Source organism: Zootoca vivipara, chromosome 9 (assembly GCF_965207765.1).
Source record: "Zootoca vivipara chromosome 9, rZooViv2.hap1.1, whole genome shotgun sequence".
NCBI classification, from domain to species: Eukaryota; Metazoa; Chordata; class Lepidosauria; order Squamata; family Lacertidae; genus Zootoca; species Zootoca vivipara.
The window spans coordinates 28009701-28033389 of NC_142592.1; the positions used below are offsets into that span (position 1 = coordinate 28009701).

Consider the following 23689-nt stretch of genomic DNA (forward strand, 5'->3'; position numbering starts at 1 on the left):
TAATCGCCCAGTCATGAGATGCTGTGGAGCAGCAAGAAGGCAAGTTCATATGCTGAGTGGGATTGAGGCTTGAAGGGACGTGATATCCATGGTTGGTTTCAATAATAATAATAATAATAAATAATAATAAATAATAATAAATAATAAATAATTCTTATACCCCACCCATCTGACTGGGTTCCCCCCAGCCACTCTGGGCGACTTCCAACAAAAATTCAGAGGGAAAGAAGGAGGGTGGGGGGGGGAAAGAAACTTCAAACCTTAGAAGCTTCCCTGTGTCTCAACGGCACCAGCCATATTAAGAGCGTTCAGGCTGCTGAGGGGGAAATTAGACTTCTGCTTCAAAGAGTGAGGTGGGGGGCATCAAAGAGGGCTGCAAAATGGGGGAGGAGGGGAAGGGCACCTGGGGGGCATAAGAGGGGAAGGACAGTAGTTGTGACACAGTAGGAAATGAAAAGCATTATTTGTCAAGCCCTAATTCCTCTGACTGTGTGCCTGAAAAGTCGCTTGATGCACACACAGAGAGACAGAGACAGCGTGTGAAAGTGGCCACAGCGGCCATATTCACTTCATACATAGTTGTTCCCTGTCATGAGGGATTTTATCGTTAACCCATTCTGGGGAATGTAGCTATCTGAGGGGAATAGGGAGAGTCTTCTAGCAACTCCCAGCACCCATAACAAACTAGCTCCCAGAATTCTTTGTGGGAAGCATTGAAAGTGGTATCAGAGGGCTTTAAACACATAAAGTGAATGTGGTTTAGAATTGGCGTACATCCTGAGGAGAATGGCGCTTACCTGTTTTCCATAGCCACTGCAGCTAGAGCTGGGAAAATGAGATAAGGGGAATGCTGACTGCTATGCTATCCATGTGGCGTGGTGGTGGGCAAGGCTTAGATTATGATGGAGCAGCTGCCGTTTCTGCTGTTCTTCACACTGTGGACCACCAGCATGGAGCTCTCAGGCCACTGGTGATCCATGGACTAGTTTGGGAACCTCTTGATATAGGCCAGTGGTTCCCAACAGGTGGTCCGGGGACTCCCAGGGGTCCGCGAGCTATGCAAGAGGGGTCCGCAAGATGCTATTAGAATAAAAAATATATTAAATATATTTCGTATGATAACAAATTTTTTGTTTTGGCCGCTTCCTGCATGAGCAGAGTCTAGCGCAAAACGAGAATTAGATAGAGGCAGTAGTTCTGCTGTATGCCGTTAGGTGGCGCTTTACAAACACTACTGTTTTGCAAAGAGGCAGTGCACACATTCTACTAACGCTCCCCTCCCCAAGATGCTTTGCGCGTGTCGGCTTCATTTGTGCGCTACTGCGCAGGTACCCTGTCTTCTCCATTCCCCTCCCTCCTCCCTGGTGCGCGCTGCCTCTTTGCAAAACTCTTAATTTGACTCTCACTTTTTAATTTTAGGATTAGGAATTAATGGGGGTCCTTGTCACAATAGCGGCTCGATGAGGGGTCCTCGAGAAAATTTTGTTGGGAACCCCTGATATAGGCAACTGTATTGATAGGCAACTTTCTATATTTGCTCCAAAGTAAGATCATGTAACTATTGTAGTGCTAATCATTAGGACTATTTTTGGCTCCTAATTTTTTTTAAAAAAATAATTCTTATTTGATTTTACAAGTATAGAAGTATAACTTAAATATCCATATTTAGAGATATTTCCCATATTTAGAGATATCTCTAGACTTCCCACCTTCCCCTCCATGGGTCCTATTTCCCACCTTCTCAACTGCACATTATTTCATAGTCCATATTTTATCTCTCCATATTAACCTTAGTATTTGCTACATACAAGTGTTATTAGAATCCTGCTAATGTTTTCATCTGCTTACAGTGGTCTCCTAGATAAATTTTTCCCATTTATTGAAGTTTTGGTCTTCTTGGTTCCTGAGCTTTCCGGTCAATTGGCTCCTAAATTTTCTATAATTGTTGAGCTAGCTCTTAGAAATCTGAGTACAATTTTACTAACAACAAAAAAGAAAAGTTTTGAAAGGTATTAGTTATTAAAGGACAATTCAAGAGAAACGAAGCCATTGTAATGATATCCCACTTCATGCAAATAACGCTCATAATATTTGCACAAGCGTATGCTGTTTTTCGAGGCTTCCTGCATGTGTTTTCGAACAGGTTTTCTTTCTGTTGAAAAAGGCCACTGAAATAGTTGTGTGGCGCTTTCTAATTGAAAACGTCACCAGAAATGTCACACTAATTAAGAAGGCCTGATAGAAACTGATGATCTGATATTGGTGCCAGAACTGTGAGAAGCTTATTTTGCAATATGCCAAACCTGCCAGGGTGTTAGTGAACAAACACAACTGATATTTATTTGTTCACAGTTTGAAGGGGAAAGGATGGATCTTAAGGCAACAGGGAAAGTCATGGTTGTTTCGAAGCATGCCACATTTTACCTTTTGCGAACAGTGCTGCCTTTGAGTGACTGTAGTGCAATATCCCATCCCCACAATATAGTCAGTGTTGAATAAATAAAGCGGGAAGGGGTGGAACTGTAACAATCTCTGCAACTGAGTGAGGGTGTGTGTCTGGATCCCATGTTACAGTAGCAAGAACAAATTTATTACGGCAGGGGAAACATCTCATAGAAAGGGGAGATTATCCATTTCCATCGCTATCACAGGCAAATAGAGATCGAGGGAGAGGCTATCTATGCACACATTCACTAGGCTTCCCCATTGCAGACATTTCTCCAACATGGCATGGAGGTGGGGCTGGCAGTGGTCTCGGTGGTGGGGCAGGGCCAATGGGAAGCAATGCCACGCCCTCTTCATGCAATCTTATCAAGAGCCTGCTAGATCAGGACGATGGCTCATCTAGCCCAGCATCCTGTTCTCACAGTGGCCAAGCAGATGTTCCAACGGGAAACCCGCTAGCAGGACCCAAGCACAAGAGCTTCATCTGCTCCTGCCGTTTCCAGCAGCTGGTATTCAGAAGCAATACTGGCTCTTAACTGTGGAAGGGGAGTGAGACCATCATGGCTAGTAGCTCGATGTGATTAAGCAACAATTAACCACGGAGGGTAAGGCTAGTTAGTGACTGATGGGGACTTCTATGAACTTATTTCTTTCCTACCTATTACGTAGCAAAACAGGCTAGAAATGATACGGAATGTAATGCCCCAGTAAAATGTCAACCAGTTGCCAAAATGGACAGGGCTCGGAGGAAGAATTCTCACCCTTCTCCAGTCACAATGTGCCAGTAATGGGCAGAAATATGCCTGCTGAATGTTGCCGCTGCCCTCTTATCTGTGCTTCTTAAAGAAGCTCCAATGCAGTGTCATCTTTATGACGTTTCTGGGTCACTTCTGGGTTCGGTGCAATGGACACACATATTGAATGTGCAAAAAAGGCGCGCTTACCTGCATGGTCATCTTATTGTGAACACGCAACGCACACATACAACCCCCTCACACCTGTATCTCATATTTACCTGTTCAGTTTGAGCTAAATTACCCAGAATAATTAAACCAAGATAGGATTAAATATTTTTAAATTGTATTATCAATATGGAGGCTTTTGGTGAAGCATAATGTTGCCTGCAAGCTGTTGCCTGCCCTGAGGTGAGCTGTTAAAAAATAGATGCCCTGCATGGCATGAGTCAGCAGCACAACATCTTGGTGCTCTCCAGTTTGTCAGAGGTGTCCTTTATTTTTCTCATTGCTACACTCAACGATATAAAGGATATCAGTTTCTCTAGCATCCACTTGTTCCGGTAAGTGGCCTATGTCAAATGTATTAGTAGCAGCAGGAGAAGACGTGGGAGTGCTCTCAGCACTTAAGCTGCCTTCTCCAGGCATTGTCCCAGACTCTGTGGAAAGAGATTCAGTTTTTGTCCTAGGTGCCACATGGCGAGTAAAAACATCTGGGCATTGCCACATTTGATTATTTGGCAGGTTGCTGGATGTGGTGCTTGGATGGGTGTGAGGTTCCTTTTCCTGTTTTGCACCAGTGGAGGAATCCTGTTGCCCGGATCCCATCTGAGGTGGTGCAATTTCTGAAGGAGATATGAGCAAATCTGTGGGAGAGCTGTGCAGGGGGGCACAGTGGGTCATCACAGGTTCTTCAGAATCAGTCTCCGACTCACTTTGATTGCCAAAATCTTCTTCTGTCAGGATGTTAACGTCCCTGTTGATTTGTGCATTCAATCTGCCTTCGTTTTCAACAACCATCTTTTCAATGGCTGCCGAGTCCATTTTAGCTAGGCTTTCTTCCGCACCGGACTGGTAGCCTGTCTCCAGACCTTCATTCCTGCTGCTTTCTCTAATGACTCCAAGATCCAGGCTCCCGTGCCCCCTCTCATGGCTTTTCATGCTGTTTGAGGAGAACTGTCTCCCCCTGGAGTGCATTTCTAGCAACTTGCCAATGTGATGCATTTCGTGAGAGGGGAAGAAAACAGAGTTCTCACTCGACTGCCTTTGGTAGGACCGTCTGGTTGGGGCAGGAGAGACTTCACGAACACTCAGGAACCGCTTCACTTTTCTCAGCATCGAATGCTGCCTTCTGGGTTTATCGTTATTCCGGGGCCAGTTTTCTCCATGAAAAAACTGGCTCTCACCCAGGCTGCAAGTTAAAACATGAAAGCAGTTATCATCCCTATTGCTATCAATGAACGCAATTCTTAGTGTGTGGATCCTTATGGGGCCCCATCCACACATGGTGGCATCATCCATGAATAAAAGGGAGGCAACCCCCCCCCCCCCGGGATTTACAGAAGTACAACAAAACCTTTGAGAGGAGAACTCTATGAGGGGAACATAAAAAAAACACAGCCCAACCTTGACTGCCTCTCCCCATATAAACTGTCCCAGGCTCTGTGCTCATCACCTGAGGCCCATCTTTATGTGCCTCCTCCATGTGAGGTCCTGAGGGTGGCAACACGAGAACAGGCCTTCTCTGTAGTGGCTTCCCATTTGTGGAATGCTCTCCCCCCAGGGAGGTTCGCCTGGTGCCTTCGTTATACATCTTTAGGCATCAGACAAAAACGTTCTTCAACCAGGCCTCAGGCAGATTCATATTCTGCAGGCTTTTAATATGTGTCTGTGGGAAGGGTGGGTTATTGTTCCACTGATTTGTTGTAGTTATTTACATGTGTTTTCATCTTGTAATAAACTACAATATCTTGTAGTTTATTCTGACTAGTGGTCACCGATAGCTTCCTCTAACATGAATTTGCCTACTAGTCATGGTGCTAAAGGTTGTCTACACTGGGTTGGAGGCAACGTTCTCTAGAATACCACTTGCCGGAAGCAACAGTGAGAGAGTGCTGCTGCCCTCATGCGCTTGCCTGGTGACTGGAAACAAGAGAGTGCATGAGATAGCTCTTTTGTCTGATCCAGCAGAGCTCTTGCTATGTTCTTAAATAGTCTGACATCTGGTATCTTCTATCAAGAATTAGATATGTCTAAGCGGGTGGCGCTGTGGGTTAAACCACTGAGCCTTGGGCTTGCCGATCAGAAGGTTGGCTGTTCGAAACCCCGTGACAGGGTGAGCTCCCGTTGCTTGGTCCCAGCTCCTGCCCACCTAGCAGTTCGAAAGCATGTCAAAGTGCAAGTAGAAGGTAAACGGGAAGGTAAACGGTGTTTCTGTGTGCTGCTCTGGTTTGCCAGAAGCGGTTTTGTCATGCTGGCCACATGACCAGGAAACTGTACTCTGGCTCCCTCGGCCAGTAAAGCGAGATGAGCGTGCAACCCCAGAGTCATCCGTGACTGGACCTAATGGTCAGGGGTACCTTTACCTTTACCTAAGCCTGAATTCTTTTAGGACTAGGCTGTTAATGATGGAACAAACTGGGCCCACAAGGAACCATTTTCACCCCGCCTAACTATGGTAGGAGACCGCAGACTTGCGTACCGCATTTCGATGGTGGATCCAAGGAAAGATGGAATGCAGGAGTCTGCAGCTGCTAATGTATAGGGCGGGCGGGCGGAGGAATCATCCCAGTAAATGTCTTTTTTCATTCTGGGTAAATTCATGTGCATTTCATCAACAGCCAGAAGTGAAACCTGGAACGAGGGCCGTGAATTAGAAAGCTTGCAATGCAGTTTTAGGCACAATAAACTCTGACCACAGTCTAGAGAATAGAGAGAACTGCACTATTCATACCCAGAACACCCAACATGCCTTTGTCATTAATTTTTTTCCAAGCAGCAGTTCCTTGCACCATATGACAAAATTACATTGAAACGTGGGCATTTCAGAAGCAATATGTGAAGTGGTTGCTGCTTGGAGTAGGGCGGATCTGCTCCCACAGGGCTTTGAGCATGCCTAAAAGAGCTCCCTTCTGGTAGCTTTAAGCTACAATCTGTCCAGACTATCCAATGGCAAAACCAAAGGAAAATGAGACAACCTCAGAGGAGAAAACGCCACCATTGGCCAGAGCGCTCACTAGGGTCTAGAGCAGGCATCCCGAAACTGCGGCCCTCCAGATGTTTTGGCCTACAACTCCCATGATCCCTAGCTAACAGGACCAGTGGTCGGGGAAGACGGGAATTGTAGTCCAAAACATCTGGAGGGCCGAAGTTTGGGGATGCCTGATCTAGAGTACCTGCTGTAGGGAAAATGCATGCATATGAACACTAAAGAGCCATGCAGCACACAGCCTGACGTTTCAGATACCGCAGCTGCAGCAAAAAAATATTTGGAACAATATGATAGCATATTGTAGGGTAATGATGTGTTTCTCCTGTACTTTTGCCAAGAGAACAATCAGCCTCTTAGCTCTGAAATAAGTGGAGGATCAGTCACAGCAAAATAAATGAACGTGGCAGGCAGTGAAGACCCTTCAGCAATGTGTTGAAGTGGAGCTTGCGAAGAAGTGTTTGAAATATGCCTGTAGTCTAATCTGTGAAATGTGGGAGGAAGGCATCACACAATATTATCCACGGCAGAAAAAAAAATTACATTGCTGCAGAGCTGAAGAAAATAATTGTAAGTGGCAGCAGGAAAAGTCACACCTGCAGATTCCTATCGATGCACCAATTTGTTTCAAAATCATCGTCGTCTTCACCAAATGGGTTGATGAGCTGCTCAGCAACCTGTCATTAGAATTGCGCGCATATATAAGTACATCACCAAAAGCTGAAATATCAAAAGATATTTATGCTACAGATTTGTACTAATGCACAGTCCCCTAGAGGGTAAGGACAATGCTTTTGATAGGTGCTTGTGCAAGCTCCACATTTCCCCAAGTGGATTTTGCAGCACGCGGCACCTGATCTACTGGACTGAGAAATCTGTTGGAGTAGGGGAGGTAAAGTATACAAAGAGGCTGGGTTTTCTGTGATAAATCTGACAGATTCTGCCAGTTACAGAGAGGAATGGCATGAGTTGGGTAGAGGAATCCAAAGCCCTGGTCAGCCGTGATGGGGCTTAACAGACCAGCATGACCAATATCACCTTGAAAGCCCAGCTGCTCATGACGGCGAGAGCGGAAGGTGGGTGGTTCAGGAAGGAAAGCCTTATTTCGTTATGTCTCTCCTGGGCTAACATGATGAAAAGGACTAGATTGGGCCCACCTTACAATCCTGTGATGGCAGGAGGATTGGCTCAAGGGTGCAGAGGATCCCAGCACGAACCCAGTGGATTCAAGATGAATTACGATTTTACGAACAATTATGTAACTAGATGCTACAGAAGTAGGACAATGAGACTTGCTGTACTACCTAGCTAGGCAGATATCTGTGAACAAGCAATCACATTGCAGGGCATCCTTAAATGAATGTGGAAGATATAAAGGAGAGTGACTACAAGGGGAAACATTGTGTTGGCTCATCTGCCATGGGCAATGCGGCACATGATATCACAGTCTGGAAAGAAATGCAAACCAGGACAATTAAGTGCTATTTTAGGATTCCTGGATATGAGAACTGAACAGATTAGTGACTAATCCATGACAACACAAAGTAGGATTAAAGGGGCCTCATGTGAGGGGGACTGTTGCCCTATACATAACATCAATGACTGGCGGCCAGGCAATGATTTCAAATAACCTGTTTTACAAACTAACTTGTATTCGGTGCCATCAGTAGATGCAAATGTCCCTTTCATCTAAGATTTTATAGAACCTTTATTTTCAATGAGGATAGAACTCACAGGAGGAGAATGCTTTTATTTTTATGTATCTTTGTTATTTGTAGAGGGAACCTTTGTATAATACCTTTGGAGATGTGCTGTAACTTCTCCTTCCAGGCTGTAATGCTTTATGGTGTACATTGTTATTTCTTTTTGTTATGTTTGCACTTCTTTTTGGCTAACAAATCAACACAATATTCTTTGGCATTCTTCACATCGTCGTATCAGGCGGACAGCAACGTGTGTTTTAACATCGTTACCGGGGCCAGCAGCATAACCGCAACAAACCTCTTTTGATATAAAAAATATATGCAGCAGAGGGTGTATTCCTACTCGCAATTTCACTATGACAAGGTCTGCTTTGTAGACATTGTCAGAGAGTGAGGGGAGAGTTTGACCCAGTAAGCACAGTCATACCTTGGATCTGAAGGGGCTTAGTTGCTAAACGTTTCGGCTCCCGAACGATCGAAAACCGGAAGTGAGTGTTCTGAAGCCAAACGTCCGCCGTGGCTTCCGATTGGCTACTGTTTTGTTGCCGCAATCTGTTTATTTGCTAATGTACAGGTTAAGCCGGTATTATAGAGGCACTGAGGAAAAGCAAGTATGTTACTCGTCCCCAGGTACGTCTTCACAACTCTGTGGACAGGCCCATACTAGCTAACAACTCTCACAGGAATCATGGGAGACAGGCATGCACACAAACTATTTGTTTGCGCCAGTGTCTCCATGTGCAATGGCTTCTGAAAGGGCAGTCACAGCCCTACAGATCGCGGTGGCCCTGTGTATGTTCAGCATTTCTTGCTCCTGTTGCTCCTGGCAAGGAGGAGTCTACTCTGGCAGGGATCTCTAGATGACTCCCATTTCTTTTCATTATTGGCCATGCTGGCTGGAGCTGATGGGAGCTGGAGACCAACATCAGGGAGTGGCACACATTCCTCACCCCTGTGCAATGGCAAGGTTTCATCTGATACAGTGGCTGTACCCTTTTGGGGAGACATGAGCTCTTTCCACAATCAGGTAGGCTTTTGTCTTTCCAAGGATGGTCTATTGCAATGAGGTGTACATAGCATTATGGAGCTCTGTTAAGAGTGGGGAGATGCATATACAGCAGTACCTTGGTTCCCAAACACAGAAAACCCGAAAGTAAGTGTTCTGGTTTTTGAACGTTTTTCAGAAGCCGAACATCCAATGTGGCTGTTGGGTATTGTTTCCAGGGCTCCTACACCAATCAGAAGCCATGCCTTGGTTTCTGAACATTTTGGGAGTCAAACGGACTTCTGGAACGGATTGCGTTTGAGAACCAAGGTACCACTGTATTTGGTGCTTTTGTTTTTGCTATTTATTTTGCGTTTTTGTTTTTGAGGCTTTTTCGGTTAATTTGTTTTTGTGACTGTATGGAACCCAGTTCAGCTACTGACTGATTGGAATGGATTAAGTTTGAGAACCAAGGTACCACTGTACATTGTAGGAAAATGACTGGAGAGCAACTTCCCTCTTCATCTGTGATATACACTATGGTAGAAGCAGGAAGCTCTGGCTACTCACTCATCTCTCTCTCTCTCTCTGTACTATTTTTTTTACCTTGTAAGCACCTTTGAGCGGGCTCCTGCCCTTAAAAGGCAGCCTCAAAGCCCCCCACCTCACTACTACAGTTGATGAAGTGGTCTGTGAAATCCAAGGCTGACAGATTCCTCTATACACAACATACATAGTCTTCTCAGTGGTATTTCAAGAGACAGAATAACACTTGTAGCAATTTATAGTAGGCTATGTATAAAACTGCTAAAACCTGCATTGCTGATAGTGGGGCTGTTTGTAAAGTTGAGCTACAAGCGGCTCAACAGATTGGCACGGCTGATAATGGGCAGGATGCTGTGCATAATACAGTGGTACCTCGAGTTACAAACGCTTCGGGTTACAAACGCTTCAGGTTACAAACTCCGCTAACCTGGAAGAGTTACTTCGAGTTGAGAACTTTGCCCCAGGATGAGAACGGAAATCGTGTGCTGGCGGTGCAGCAGCAGCAAGAGGCCCCATTAGCGAAAGTACGCCTCTAGTTAAGAACCTCCGGAACGAATTAAGTTCGTAACTAGAGGTATCACTGTACTTGGAATTTGCAAGAAGCCTGCAATTCAGAAATGCTGCTCGCAGTGTCATTGTAAATGCCAAACCTTCTGCAGTATGCACTCTCAGCAGTGCGAATCATTGTAAGAAACATAGCACATTGGATAGCTATATATTTTTGGTATTGCCTAAATCCAGTGCTGCTTTTTTTTCTTTTAAAAAAATATTTAGGGGCACTCTCATTTTCCTACTCATCTCGAAATACTGCCCTTCAATGAGGCCAAACTTAGTAGATTCACAAAATGTTTTGGGGTATGTGTACCCCTGCCCCCCCCCAATAGCACTGCCTAAATCAATATGTGATGCTGTATGCTGAATAATTGCCAAGTGTCCCTCTCCATCCTCTTTACCGGTACTTTGTAATTGCGTCTATTCAGATTGCATGCCTGAAAAGCATAGCCGGTGCGCTTTTAAACTTTATAGAATATTTTTAAAATAGAAAAAAACCGACAGTCTGAATATCACTGTCACTTTATCTCAGCCTAGCTTGGACTATGAGACATGGATGTTGGCTGTTGGCTGAGCTCCATGAAACACAGTAGGCTGTGTCTAGAGGTGACCTCGTGTGACTAGAATGGGCTTCTATCTGAGTGACAGGACAGACTTTCCAGAGCAGATTTTCCAGAGCAGATTTGCAAGGGAATGGGAGAGGGGGAATGGGGTGGGGTGGGGTGGGGGGAAGGAGAGGAGCAACAAAAGTATAGATAGCTTTTTCAAGGGGCCCTTTACTTCCATTGACTTGGCTGGAAGAAATCCCAACAAAAAAATCTGAACAAAAAAAAAAAGCACAAGAAAATTCCAAACATACTGGAAAACTATACAGTAGTAGCGATTTACCTTTAGCCATCCTGCATAGAAGAAAAACTGTAACAATGTGAAGATAGGAATATAAAGATCTAAATCATGACCTGGATAGTTTTGTTCAGGGTCCAAAAACTGACGTCCTATCAGGCACGTGAAGAAGAAGGTGTAGACAGCAAGTGTTACAACCTGAAATGAATTAAGGCCACATTAAGCTACTGCTATGGATACAGTATAATATGGGACGCAGGTGGCACTGTGGGTTAAACCACAGAGCCTAGGGCTGGCTGATCAGAAAGTCGGCAGTTCAAATCCCTGTGACAGGGTGAGCTCCCGTTGCTCGGTCCCTGCTCCTGCCAACCTAGCAGTTCCAAAGCATGTCAGACTGCAAGTAGATAAATAGGTACCGCTACAGCGGGAAGGTAAACAGCGTTTCCGTGTGCTGCTCTGGTTCGCCAGAAGCGGCTTTGTCATGCTGGCCACATCACCTGGAAGCTGTACGCTGGCTCCCTCGGCCAATAACATGAGATGAGCGCCGCAACCCCAGAGTCGGTCATGACTAGACCTAATGGTCACCTTTACCTTTACCTTTATGGATATAATAAGGTAAAGGTAAAAGGTAAAGGACCCCTGGACAGTTAAGTCCAGCCAAAGGCGACTATGGGGTGCAGTGCTCATCTCGCTTTCAGGCTGAGGGAGCCGGCATTTGTCCACAGACAGCTTTCCGGGTCATGTGGCCAGCATGACTAAACCGCTTCTGACGCAACAGAACACCGTGACGGAAGCTAGAGCGCATGGAAATGCTGTTTACCTTCCCGCTGCAGCAGTACCGATTTATCTACTTGCACTGCTTTCAAACTGCTAGGTAGTCAGGAGCTGGGACAGAGCAACAGGAGCTCACCCTGTCGCACAGATTCGAACCGCCAACTTTCAAATCAGCAAGCCCAAGAGGCTCAATGGTTAGACCACAGCACCACCTGCATCCCTATTACGGATATAATTACTGTATAATAAGTGTGCCATAATATATATATATATATATATATATATACAGTGTATATATATATATATAGAGAGAGAGAGAGAGAGAGACCTACAAAGTGAACGTGCAAAGTTCTATTGGCCACCTACAGTGCAATACATTCTCATGCAAGATGATACAAACGTGACATGGAGTGGGAGAGCAGCCCCAAGATTTGGGTTTGGTCTTTAGTGAGTCTCCAATTCCAATACTGAGCTAAGAAGTGAATAAACCAGGATGGTGAACCTGTGGCCCTCCAGAGGTTGCTGAACTCCAACGACCACAATCCTTGGCTATTGGCCAATCTGGCTGGGGCTTCTGGGAGTTGGAGTCCAGCAACATCTAGAAGGCCACAGGATCCCCATTCATGCAATCAACTATTTGTGAAAGCAGGAGAAGGTGGAGGGAGAAACACAAACCTTTCAGGCTTCAAATATACACTGCATTTAAGTTTAAACTTTTCAGCCTTCCAAGATCCATCTCTACCCACCATTCATCATTGTTTCTGTATATTGGCAAACGGTTTCATTCCAATACCTGTGTGTACACTAGGGGAATTCCAACCCAGTCATAACCAAATAGCAGGCTACACCATGATCGATAACGATTCATCTCCTAAGTGGAAAACAAACATACACGAACACAAAGTTGATGTGGTCATTGAAGAGAACGACTTCATTCTTACAATTATTAGCATGGTGGAGCTTGGTAGTAATAGTGATGTAACAGACTCTCTGGCTGCAATTGGTTTAGCTGATGTGATGTCACAGAGTAGTAGAGCAGGATTGGTTTAGGCAATGGATTGCCTAGGGGGATGGCAGGTCTTGGTGCTATAACGCTAAGGCTGGAACCTTAAAGCCAAATAATAACATTTAATGAAATTAACAGTGCAATCTATACATGTCTACTCAGAAGTAGAATCCTATCTGTGGATAGGATTGCAGCCTGAACTAACCAATTATATTCTGGATTTTTCAGTTGAACTTTAAATCATATCATTGCTACAGACCAGAGGAGGTCACTTGTGTATGACAGCTGGCAATATAACACTGTATTTTTGGAACACACCTTTCATGTTTCTTGGGGCCAGGAGCAGCAAATTTAATGTCTCACAAAGTCCTAGAATGACACTACTACGAGGGCATTGTGGGAAATTAAAATGGGGGCTCCCAGACCCAATTGCCTAGTAGCCTACTGCTGTTAGATAAGCCAGAGGAGGCTCGCCAACATAGGAGGAGAATCACTAGTGGGCACCTTGTCTGCCCCACACTCAAGCCTGACAGCAGCCATAGGCTACAAATGCAATGAAAATAAGGCATTCGACATGCGAACCAATGGAAGGGTAGGATGTGAAGACGCCTTGCCTGGGGTGTCATCTGATCTAGGGCTGGCCCTGGTGTACTGTAGTGTAGGATGAAACTCAGTCACTGTGATATAATGGAAAGGAAAGAGACAGGACTATGGTTTATATACGTAAACCAGGCATGTTTAAGAAAGAGCACATCCCACCCCCTTTGGTGTTAAGTTGCGTTGGCTTACTTACAATCAAAAGGCTCTGCAAGTCTACACTGTCTCTGATCCTTCCGTCCTGTCGTGCTTTCGTTGCCAAATTTCCAAACCAGACAAAGGGGACCCAGTATTTAAGGTGGGGAGATTTAAGATCATCAAATATTTTCCTTTCCTCTGGTGTCATAAAACCTGTTTATAAAGAAATAGAGTTGCCTTTGGATCTCCTTTATATGTTCAGAGAGCACATCCTCTGAAGCACGTGACCCCAGACAACCTTACTCATTTCTGCTTGTACTCCTATATTATTAAAAGTATGACCATAAAGCCCTTCATATGGTCAAACGTTATGTCTAAAACAAGGATGACGAATCGGCTCTTGAAGCAATTTTATATGACCCTTAATGGACCAACCAAATTGTAGTCAAGGTGTAGTTTAAAAAACAAAAAACTTGTCAGTTTCACCTGAAAGAAAGAGAAGCAACAACTCATGCTGTGTGCTGCATATATATGGTGGTCCCAAGCCACCTTTGGGGTTGGTCTGGAGGCAGCAGTTGGTGCAGGATGTGGAAGATAGCAGTGACATGCGGTGAATTTTTTTGTAGGAGAACAGTTAGAGTCGGAGATACCAGCTTCTGAGGACAATTTTTTGAGGGGGAGGGGAATAGGTTGTGCATGTGAGCATCGTGCCTTCCTCCCTAAGCCGGGCAGAAGTTTCCTGGGCTTTGGGAAGGAGGCGCCCGGCCTCTGACAGAAACTCTAACTATGGGTTTCTACCATTTTGAATCTAAGGTCTTCAAGTCAAACTGCACCTGCTTGTGGAATCCCATTTCCTATATAATGCTACATTTAGCATGATTGTTATGGTTCATGTATCACCCTAAGTACTCACTAACTGGAAAAGCAACTCCCGGGATGAGGACGGAAGTTCTGCCTCTCTTTCTGATGATGTGGCCCTGTGCCTTGTCTATATATACATTACTGATACATCAGAAGATTCTGCCCCTGCTTAGTTATGGCCACATGTGACGTAGCCAAGATGGAGAAGGAAAGAAATGGACAAATACCTCCTTCTACCACGTGGTCGATGGTTGGAAATCGCTTATAGACAGCTGTGCTCACTGAACGGAAGATGAGGACGGACGTTAAATTCACGTAACGTATTAGAGTTCTTCTGAGCAAGCGGCCATGCTCGTCTCTCCCCTGGATAGTACTGGAGATCAATAACATAAGTCTGTCTGGCCACGGCAGATTTACAAACTGGTTCCACCAACGGTTCACCACCAAAGTAACATAGAAGCCTGGAGATTTTGAAAGATCCCGGTTCACATTTGCTGCTGCAAATCATCACATAGCTTTGGCTCTTCTAAAAAATGTGCACAGTTTAAAATATACACCTAGGCTTACAGGGGTTTCCGGTTTCCGCCTGCAGGAATGGCGGACCTGTTTTCCATCTCTCTGACCTTCGTAAGGAATTTGGCGGTTGCTAGGGGAGTAAATGGCAACCCCCTACCCTCTCCGGGGGTTACGGAGAGGGGCCGCTGGCCCGCGATGCCCCCAGACCCACTCCGACTGTTTTTGGAGTGGGGGGAGCTTGGGCTGAGCACTTACGAGGGCCAGGACTCCCGGACGCTAATCTGCATGGCGGGGATTTCCATGGTTAAAGAAGATAATTAGGCTTAAATCTATGGACATACTTCAGAAGGAGGGGAAGAAGCGCTGTTTACTGCTGAGAAATTTATGCTGCTGAGGGAGAGGAGTCAAAAGACTGTACTGCATCTGGAAGAAGGATTGATGGGGACGGAGCGATAAGGGAAGTGTTTTATTTTTTTTTTCTTCATATTGTTGCCTCGTACCTTCCCGGACGCGATGTCCTGGCTTGTTTGGAGGGAAAGAGAAGCAAAAGACTGTGTGAGTTGAACTTTATAATTGTTGTTACTGAGCATATTTTTTAAAGATGTGGAGTTGCCGATGAGAAAAGCCCCCCCCTAGTCGGACGGAAGAAGTTCTGGACGCGTTTGGAGGATTTATGAGCTGTGACGCACTTTAAATTGGAGCAGCGACCTGAAGCTAAGTTCAGCTATAGGGCAAGGAGATCCATTAATTTACCAAGAGTTAATGGTTTGATGTTTGGGTCTCCTGCCTGAAAAAGCTGTAAATTCTATAATGATTGTAAATCTTCATGGCTATGAGAGAAAACGAAAGTGATTTGAGTTTTTCAAGATGGCGCCGCTTCGAGCTGCTTCGACGCAACAGGGAGCTCCATTAAGAAGATTTATGGGGAGGCTGGACTGATTAACTCACACAGGAGAAAGAACATCTGTGAAACTTTGTTTGATATTTATCTCAGCAGCGGGGAAACAATCGGATGAAAGTGGAATACATCTATGTGACTGTAAGGGGATGATTTGGATTATTATGAACTTGGAGGACGATTTGAACTTTAGAAAAAAGACGGCAGTGGACAGTTGCGAGGAATTCCCAATTTCTTGAAGTATGGGAACCCAAATAAAAAATTCTTTAGATGATTTGGCATAACATTCGGTTTGATTGATATATATATGTGTATAATTTGAAATATTGAATGTGATATAATTGGTTTTAATTGGAAAATTAATAAAAATATTTAATAAAAAAAAAAAATAGGCTTACAACAACTCCATCATGGAAAGCAACTTGTGGCTCTCTCCAATTGCTTCTGGACTCCCACCCATCCTAGTCAGGAAGCACAATGGTTAGGGCTGATGGGAGTTGCAGTCTAGTAACATCTGGAGGCAGGGGTGCCAACTTAAATAAAATATGGGGAGGGCAGGGGAGCCCTGCCATGCATAATTGATCACAAGATGTGGCACACACACCCCATTTGAATGGCAATGCCCATCAACTTTAGGGGGCGGGCCCTTCAAATATTTTATTGGGGGCATTGAAAGGACCTCACCTCGGCCCCTAGGAGTTGGCTCCTATGTCTGGAGGGCCAAAGGAGGTTTTCTACCACTGCTGTAGCTCTTTTGTGAAGTCAGATGTTTTGACGGGAGCATTCAAAGAAAGAAGCAGGAAAATATCACGACAGAGCAGCAAATGCATTCCTACTCCCATGCCACAATTCAAGGTGCACAGCACCCAAGGCCAGCCATATTATTTTGGCAACAGAGGCAGAAAATTCCACAAGGACTTCCCCTCCTCCTTCCCCCTAGCAGTAAAAATACAATCCTAATAATTTAAATAAGTAACAACTCACTGCCTTTTCATGATACCCAAAAGCAATTTGCCTGGAGCAGATGCTACACTCTGCCAGCCCTGGTAAATGCTAGCATGTCTCCCATCCTCAGAGTGGTACTGACACTGTGATCATAGCAGCATCAGAGCAGCTTGTGAACTGAGCTGCCTACTGGCTGTACTACCCTGGTGTATATGACATGCAGTTAATATTATTAAACAATTTGGGAGAAAGAAATCTGGGCCAATCTACCATGACTCACACAGAGATCTATCCAGTAGATCCCAAACGTCTTTGAAATATACTCGGAGTCGAGAGTGAATTTCATGCTCTTTATTCAGCTCTTAGTCATCGAGGAGAAGAAGAGAAGAAAATCCCCTTTTCCCAAAACCATCTGCATTATTTACACAATGGGCTTTGCGTGATTGGCTACTTCAGGGCTACACCTGTGGGCCAATCAGTTTGTGGATTGACTTCTGCCAGCAGCCTGATTGGCTGCTCCTGCAGGCCAATCAGTTTGTGGATTGACTTCTGCCAGCCGCCTGATTGGCTGCTCCTGCAGGCCAATCAGGTTGCGGATTCACTTCCACCTGGAGTTGGATTGGGTGGCTCCTGCGGACCAATCATACTGCTGATTCTGGATCCTATTGTTCTATGATTCAGCTCAGTACATAACAGTCTTACTGCCCATCCCTGCTTCAAGGTTACTGGTGAAGTGGTTACTGGTGAAGTCCTACACAAAGTCATGGTAATTATGGGATATATATATATGTATATACTCACCAAGCACGAAAGTAACTGGGATTTGTTCTGCATATTTGTCACAATAAATGGCCAGTTTTTCAAAGTATCGTTTCTGGCTACCAGTAAGAATAAATCTGCAAGGAAAAAAAAGATATTAGTTTTTCAAATTAGTTTTGTATAAAGAGCAGGTTAATTCCATATTAAGAATATAATATGGGCAAGCAGGAATACTAGTATTAATAGTCATTTACTGCATAGGAGGTGATAAGGAAGCTTGACTGTGTGTTTCACAATTATGACAAAAGCCACTGCTCCGAGACTGACAAGTGAATGGAAAAATCTCAGATATGCAGAATGAAATCATTATACAACTATTATTCCGGGCATATAACTCATTGGGGCATGCTGCTTGGCAGACATGTACGGTATAGGCTTGTCCCTGCTTAGCAACGTAGGTGAAAATGAGAAATATTCAGTGCATTATGACAATATTTCTACAACAACACAATTCCGTATAATGGTAATAATACAGCCCATTAAAAACAGAGATCAGATTATATAATCCATGATGAGAAAGGGGGAATCAATCAAACAATGGCCATAATAGCTGATGCAGGTTGCGAATCTTGGAGGTTGTGAAAGATGCAAACTCTAAATCCACATCAGCACCCAGATCAAACTATGCGGATTGCTTCTAAACCACTCTCATTACTATCCAGGACATTCCCCAAAAGATCTATAACAGGCACCCCCAAACTTCGGCCCTCCAGATGTTTTGGACTACAATCCCCATCATCCCTGACCACTAGTCCTGTTAGCTAGGGATCATGGGACTGACCACTAGTCCTGTTAGCTAGGGATCATGGGAGTTGTAGGCCAAAACATCTGGAGGGCCGCAGTTTGGGGATGCCTGATCTATAACAAGACAAAATTGGCTAGATTGCACCCTCCCTTTTATTCATTTATAAAAACAGTTTTGCACCACCTTTCAGTCCTAACTAGGGCCCCCTGTGGCGGTGAACAAGAAGATGATAACAAAATTAAAATTCAACAACAAAATAAAAACAGAAAATTACAGATCAAGCAAGAGCACAGTAAATGAAAAACCATTGCAAGCATGCCACATCATAAAACAATTTTTGCTGCCTGCCTACATGTCATCAGAGATGGGGCCAGCCTAATGTCCCTGGAGAAGCTATCATGTGACCCAACTCTGAAGAAACCCAAAGCTCTGGCCAAGGACACCTCAGGAAGCAACCTACACTCAAAGCTCCACTTGCATAAATTTGATAGGAAAAACCAACACAAGATATAAATGGGCCTGTTTTTGCTAGAATGTATTACTAATTGGGGGAGGGGAAACGATAGCTCTCCCATAGACATTTTATTATAATTGAGTATTTGTCTTCATAAAGGGATGTAGCTTTGTTTTCACAAAACACTTTTGCTGTTGAATATCAAAGACGTTTCCATTTCATTGTCAGTCGGTGTAGTAGCGACTCCCATCATAACTGCAAGGCAATCAGCTTTCTTATTGGAACAGGAGATCCTGGACCATGTATATTCTTGCTGAAGCCAAGCAGGTCTGAGTCTGGTCAGTGCCTGGATGGGTAGACCCCGGGAAACCACTTGTACGCTGTCTTGGGTTCCATGAGAAAAGCAGGATATACATTTAAGAAGATTAAATAAATAGTGGTACTGCACAGCTCCTTCAATAGAGCTTGTGCAGGAGAACATCCTAGTGGACTGTGTTCCAGGTAGTCATGTTTCTTCAAGTCTTTCTTCAAGTACCAATCTTTATGTGGTCTAGATAGCACCATCCTTATACAGTGTACAAGAAGATACAAGCAGACCTGGGGAAAATTCAGGTTTGGAGAAGTAAATACCGGTAAATTCTTTATGGAGGAGAAGGAACCAATGCATTTGCATTGGGGGAATAGTTCAGGCCACAGATCACTTGAGTGTTGGTGAGGGGGATGGGAGCCATAAAACTGGGAGGTGTGGCTAATCTTTCACCATCCAGATGTTGCTTGACAACAACTCCCATCATCCCTCACCATGGCTGGCCATGATAGCTTGAGCTGATAGGACTCCCAACAACATTTGGAGGGCTACACATTAGCCATCCCTGGAACAGAGTATCCTGAGAAAGGGCAGGATTGGCTACAACTGCATCCTGAATGGAAAACAACATGCTGAAATGTTTTGTTGCAGATCCCTCCATCATTATCCAAATAAAGATTGCAATACAGAGTTGTTCACGAGGTGGAAAAAAACAAACCCCAGTACCTGTATAATAGACTTATTGCCGTGTAAAGAAAAGCAAAGAGCAAAAATTCTCTGTAAAGCAGTTTGTAGATGCTTCCTTTCCACTTGAGAAGCAATCTGTGGAACCCAAAGAAAGTGGCATTTGCTACTTTACTAGAGTATGTGACTGTCATCGCCTCTGCTGATTGCTCCTGGGAAAATGGAAAGACAAAACACAACAGGTAACCCATATAATAATATTTATTTATTTGCGTATGGATAACCCACAGTTTCATTAAAATATATATACAGTATACCAAGGTGGTATACTACATTTAAGAATGCAATCAGAAAAAGCATCCATAAAAATGCTATTACGAGAAAGCATCATTGGTTAAAAAAGGGGTCAGAAAGAAGAGAGGAGTGGGTCCCACCAAACCTCTACTTGTATGGTAGGGTGTTCCGCAGGGGAAAGGTCTGCCACACTACTAATGCCTCCTTCCACTCCCTACTGAAGGGCAACCTCAGGGGTGTGGGGGACAACCACACTTGCCCCATCGGAAGATCTCAGTACATGTGGTAGCGTTTAAGGGATCAGATGATTCTTAAAGTAATCTGGGCCTAAGCTGACTAGGGTTTTGTGAATTAACACAAGCACCTTGGACCTGGTTGGGTAGGAAATCAGCAACCAGCGCAGCTCTCTCAGCAAAGTTACTGAGCAGAGTCACTCCTTGCCAGTAATCTTCTCCTGCGAACAGTGTGAACATTTTGCCCTAGTTGAAACTTCTAGAAGGGATACAGGGGCAGACCCACGTAAAGCACATTACAGTAATCAAGCCTTGAGTTTACCATGCATGGGCCATTGTGGTCAGGCTGTTGTGGTGCATAAATAGTTGCAGCTGGCATACCAGCAGGAACTGGTAAAAAGCACTCCCGGTCATGGAGGCCACTTGGGCCTCTGGCGACGGAGGTGGCTTGAGGAGTACCCACAGACTGCGTCCCAGCTCCTTCAGAGGAAGTGCAACCCCACCCAGAACAGGAAATCCAGCTGTCTTCTGGATCTGGGAACTACCTACCCACCCACCAGGCCCCTCTTTCCAGGATTTAAGCTCAGTTTTTACGTAGAGTATCAACTTATACAGCATCACAGCAGCCACCACAAGGAACAGTGTTTTCCAAGTATTCACAGCATGTACAATCTGGATGCCTGCTGTGATTTCAACAGACATGGCCTACATTTTTCCAAGATACGTAGCTCCAAGAGATAACATGCTGTAAATTATGAATTCTGCAAGAGACATCGGATCCTGCATTTGTGTGGCAACCCTGCTAATAGACAGAATATATTCTACGTAACTCAAGCTGTTCTAACGCCAATCTAACATGTCATTAACAATGGTACTGCAATGAGCATAGAAATACCAATAGACCCTCTGGACCAGGCATAGGCAAACTCGGCCCTCCAGATGTTTTGGGACTACAACTCCCACCATCCCTGACCACTGGTCCTATTAGCTAAGGATGATGAGAGTTGTAGTCCCAAAACATCTGGAGGGCCAAGTTTGCCTATGCCTGCGACTTTTACTGGGGTTTCAACATGCTGCTCAAAATGCAACTTTCCTTCCGCCAAGTAGATTCAGCAGTAGGAGACGTGTTTCCCAACCAAGGCAAATGTTCCATTAGTGGAACCTCTAGCTGAAACATTTTCAAAGCACTGATTAAGCCGGTTGGGATCCAAAGTAACAAAAGACATTAGTTGCAATGTTATTGGCAGTATGCATTGGCCGTGTTTAAGAAACCACCTAACGAAGACATGAACTGCAATCTGGCTTTGCTGAAAATGGTGGAATTTAGGCTGTAATCCCTTAAACACTTAACCCGGAAACAAGCCCCACAAAATTCAAGGGGATTTACTTGCATTCAGACCTGCATGGTTTTATTAGCCACACATAATGGATAATGGGATTATACATTAGCCTCCAAACCATATTATTTATTCAATTTATAACTCAAAATTTTCAATTTTTTTTAAATAATAGATTTTAAAACTCATATTGGAAAGGAATATTAATCTCACCTCTATTCATCATTTTCCCTTTGAGGCCCTTCCATGACACCCTCCCAATAAATTGATCACGTAAGCTTTTAATAAATGTATTAAATAATCACAAACAGACCATAATCTGCCCATCACGAAAAGCAACCACCGAATGCCTCTATAGCCAGTATTTTGCAACTATAAATAACTGCTGCGGGTTTTGTGTGTGTTGTACAGTAACTGTGTATCCTAGAATTGCTAGTGTAAATAAAACGCCGTAAGAACATCAACCACATGCAAGCATAGAAAGGCTACAGGAGGACTAATCAGTACTTTGCTACATGTTTTAAAAACATAATTTATTCCCCCCCCCCCCCAAAAAAGTGTGCACGTTGCAAATGCCATTTTAAGAGATCAGGTTAACTGAAGCACGGAGAGATATCAAAATAAAAATTGACTAACCTGCTGATCTGAGGCCTTCTGTGCTCCCCAAGCAAGGGAGCGTTCAGGTCACTTTGTTTCCCTCTCCACCTTAGGCACACAGCCTATCTGGGCTTTAATTGCTCCCTGGAGTCCTTACCGTAGCGGACTGACAAGCACAGGGGTTAACGTGTCTTTCCACTTCTGGAAGCCTGTTTTTGCCAAGTTCTCTACTGCTGTCAGCTACAACAGGGAACAAACGCAAGCAGCAACAGCTGCTGATCTGGCTCTTTTCTAATCTATAATTATCACTCCACTTGTTATCCAAAGGAGGACCCCCTTTGGTCTGAATGCAGAACCAGCCGTGGGCATGATTTGCCGTGATGTTTTTTCAGCTTGGATTCCCCCCCCCCTTCTGCCATCTGCCTAGTGCAGAAGAAGTAAAGAACAACTTCAAAAAAACCGGAGCCTGCTTTTAAAAAGTGCTACAGAGCAACCTGTGTCAAAAACAAATGGGACCCCCTTTTTTTGGGTTGCAACCCTTAACTGCTCTGCAAAGTTCAAAAACTTGTGCAATTTGGTCAAGGGGAATTGGATCAATAAATAGGGATTGCCTTGCCTGCTTGCTTTCTTCTGAAGGCAATCTGTCTATGCCTGTTTCCACCGGTTGCTCAGATCAGGAGAATCATTACAAAAATAATGTGATTAATCTGAAGACTGTATAATAGAAAGATGTATGAGGTCTGGGATTCTGGGCTTTTAAAAATCCTCAATCCTGTTAGCAGAAATTAGGAGAGAGAGAGAGAGAGAGAGAGAGAGAGAGAGAGAGAGAGAGAGAGAGAGAGAGAGAGAGAGAGAGAGAGAGTCAATTAGAATAAATTATGCACATTGAACATGCCATTTGTGCATGTGTTTTCTGTAACCTGACTCATGATGTGAATATGCTTTGTTTTGATGACCCAGGGTTCTTGGTGGAAGAATTGGGAATTGTGTGATGCATTTTTTCACTCCTCCACAGCTTAGAAGATGAGGGAGGTTAGGGGTCTGACTGGTGGGGCAGGAGGCTTGCTCATTCCTTGGAAATGGGTGGAACTAGTGAGAAGTAGTAGCTCAGGGAATTTATTTGGGGCTTGAAGGGGCCAATGTATGGAATGCAGAGTAGAATTGTTTAACATAAATAATATGACATGGTAAATATGTGAGATGGATGAATTGGGACTTAAGTCTGACATGTGATGAGATGGTTGCATTATTGACCTAGTTTTTTAGGATTTACTGGTGACATTGTTCTCGAATATTTTTCCAGTACTTAGAGTTTATACTGAGTTTATTCTGATACATCAATTCAGTAGTTCATTCAGATTTTCCACTTAATAAACGTATAGGCCATCAGCAAGAACTAGGGATGGATGAATTTGCCAATTTCCACCATTTCTTTTTTTCCTACTCCTAGATTCAGTTCTCCACATTT

General features: G+C 44.2%; 2 protein-coding genes across 4 annotated transcripts in view; one reads left to right on the forward strand and one right to left on the reverse strand.

The window, feature by feature from the left end:
- RAB3IP (RAB3A interacting protein) overlaps nucleotides 1-23689 on the forward strand; it is a 61320-nt gene that overhangs the window by 4144 nt on the left and 33487 nt on the right. The window lies entirely within an intron of this gene.
- On the reverse strand, nucleotides 3505-22465 carry BEST3 (bestrophin 3). Of its 3 annotated transcripts, XM_035127783.3 has the most exons (10): nucleotides 22261-22465; nucleotides 19803-19972; nucleotides 17553-17647; nucleotides 14620-14853; nucleotides 13590-13744; nucleotides 12584-12661; nucleotides 11062-11214; nucleotides 6984-7064; nucleotides 5881-6032; nucleotides 3505-4590 (listed from the first exon to the last, which is right to left on the reverse strand). In XM_035127783.3, exons 2-10 carry the CDS (start codon nucleotides 19952-19954, stop codon nucleotides 3663-3665), a joined length of 2028 nt encoding a protein of 675 aa, XP_034983674.3. In that variant the 5' UTR covers nucleotides 19955-19972; nucleotides 22261-22465; the 3' UTR covers nucleotides 3505-3662. The 3 variants fall into 3 exon arrangements, with proteins under 3 accessions (XP_034983674.3, XP_088508058.1, XP_088508059.1); XM_088651932.1 differs by lacking the exon at nucleotides 6984-7064; XM_088651933.1 differs by lacking the exon at nucleotides 19803-19972 and having other exon boundaries at nucleotides 22261-22279.

What these genes read in the sequence shown, in the direction of transcription:
- BEST3 (XM_035127783.3), bottom strand. Translation starts at nt 19,954, where the DNA reads ATGACAGTCACATACTCTAGTAAAGTAGCAAATGCCACTTTCTTTGGG. An exon ending in GCAATAAGTCTATTATACAG is followed by an intron (nt 17,648 to 19,802) that starts GTACTGGGGTTT and finishes TTTTCCTTGCAG; the next exon opens with ATTTATTCTTACTGGTAGCC. An exon ending in CCCAGTTACTTTCGTGCTTG is followed by an intron (nt 14,854 to 17,552) that starts GTGAGTATATAC and finishes CAAAATCTCCAG; the next exon opens with GCTTCTATGTTACTTTGGTG.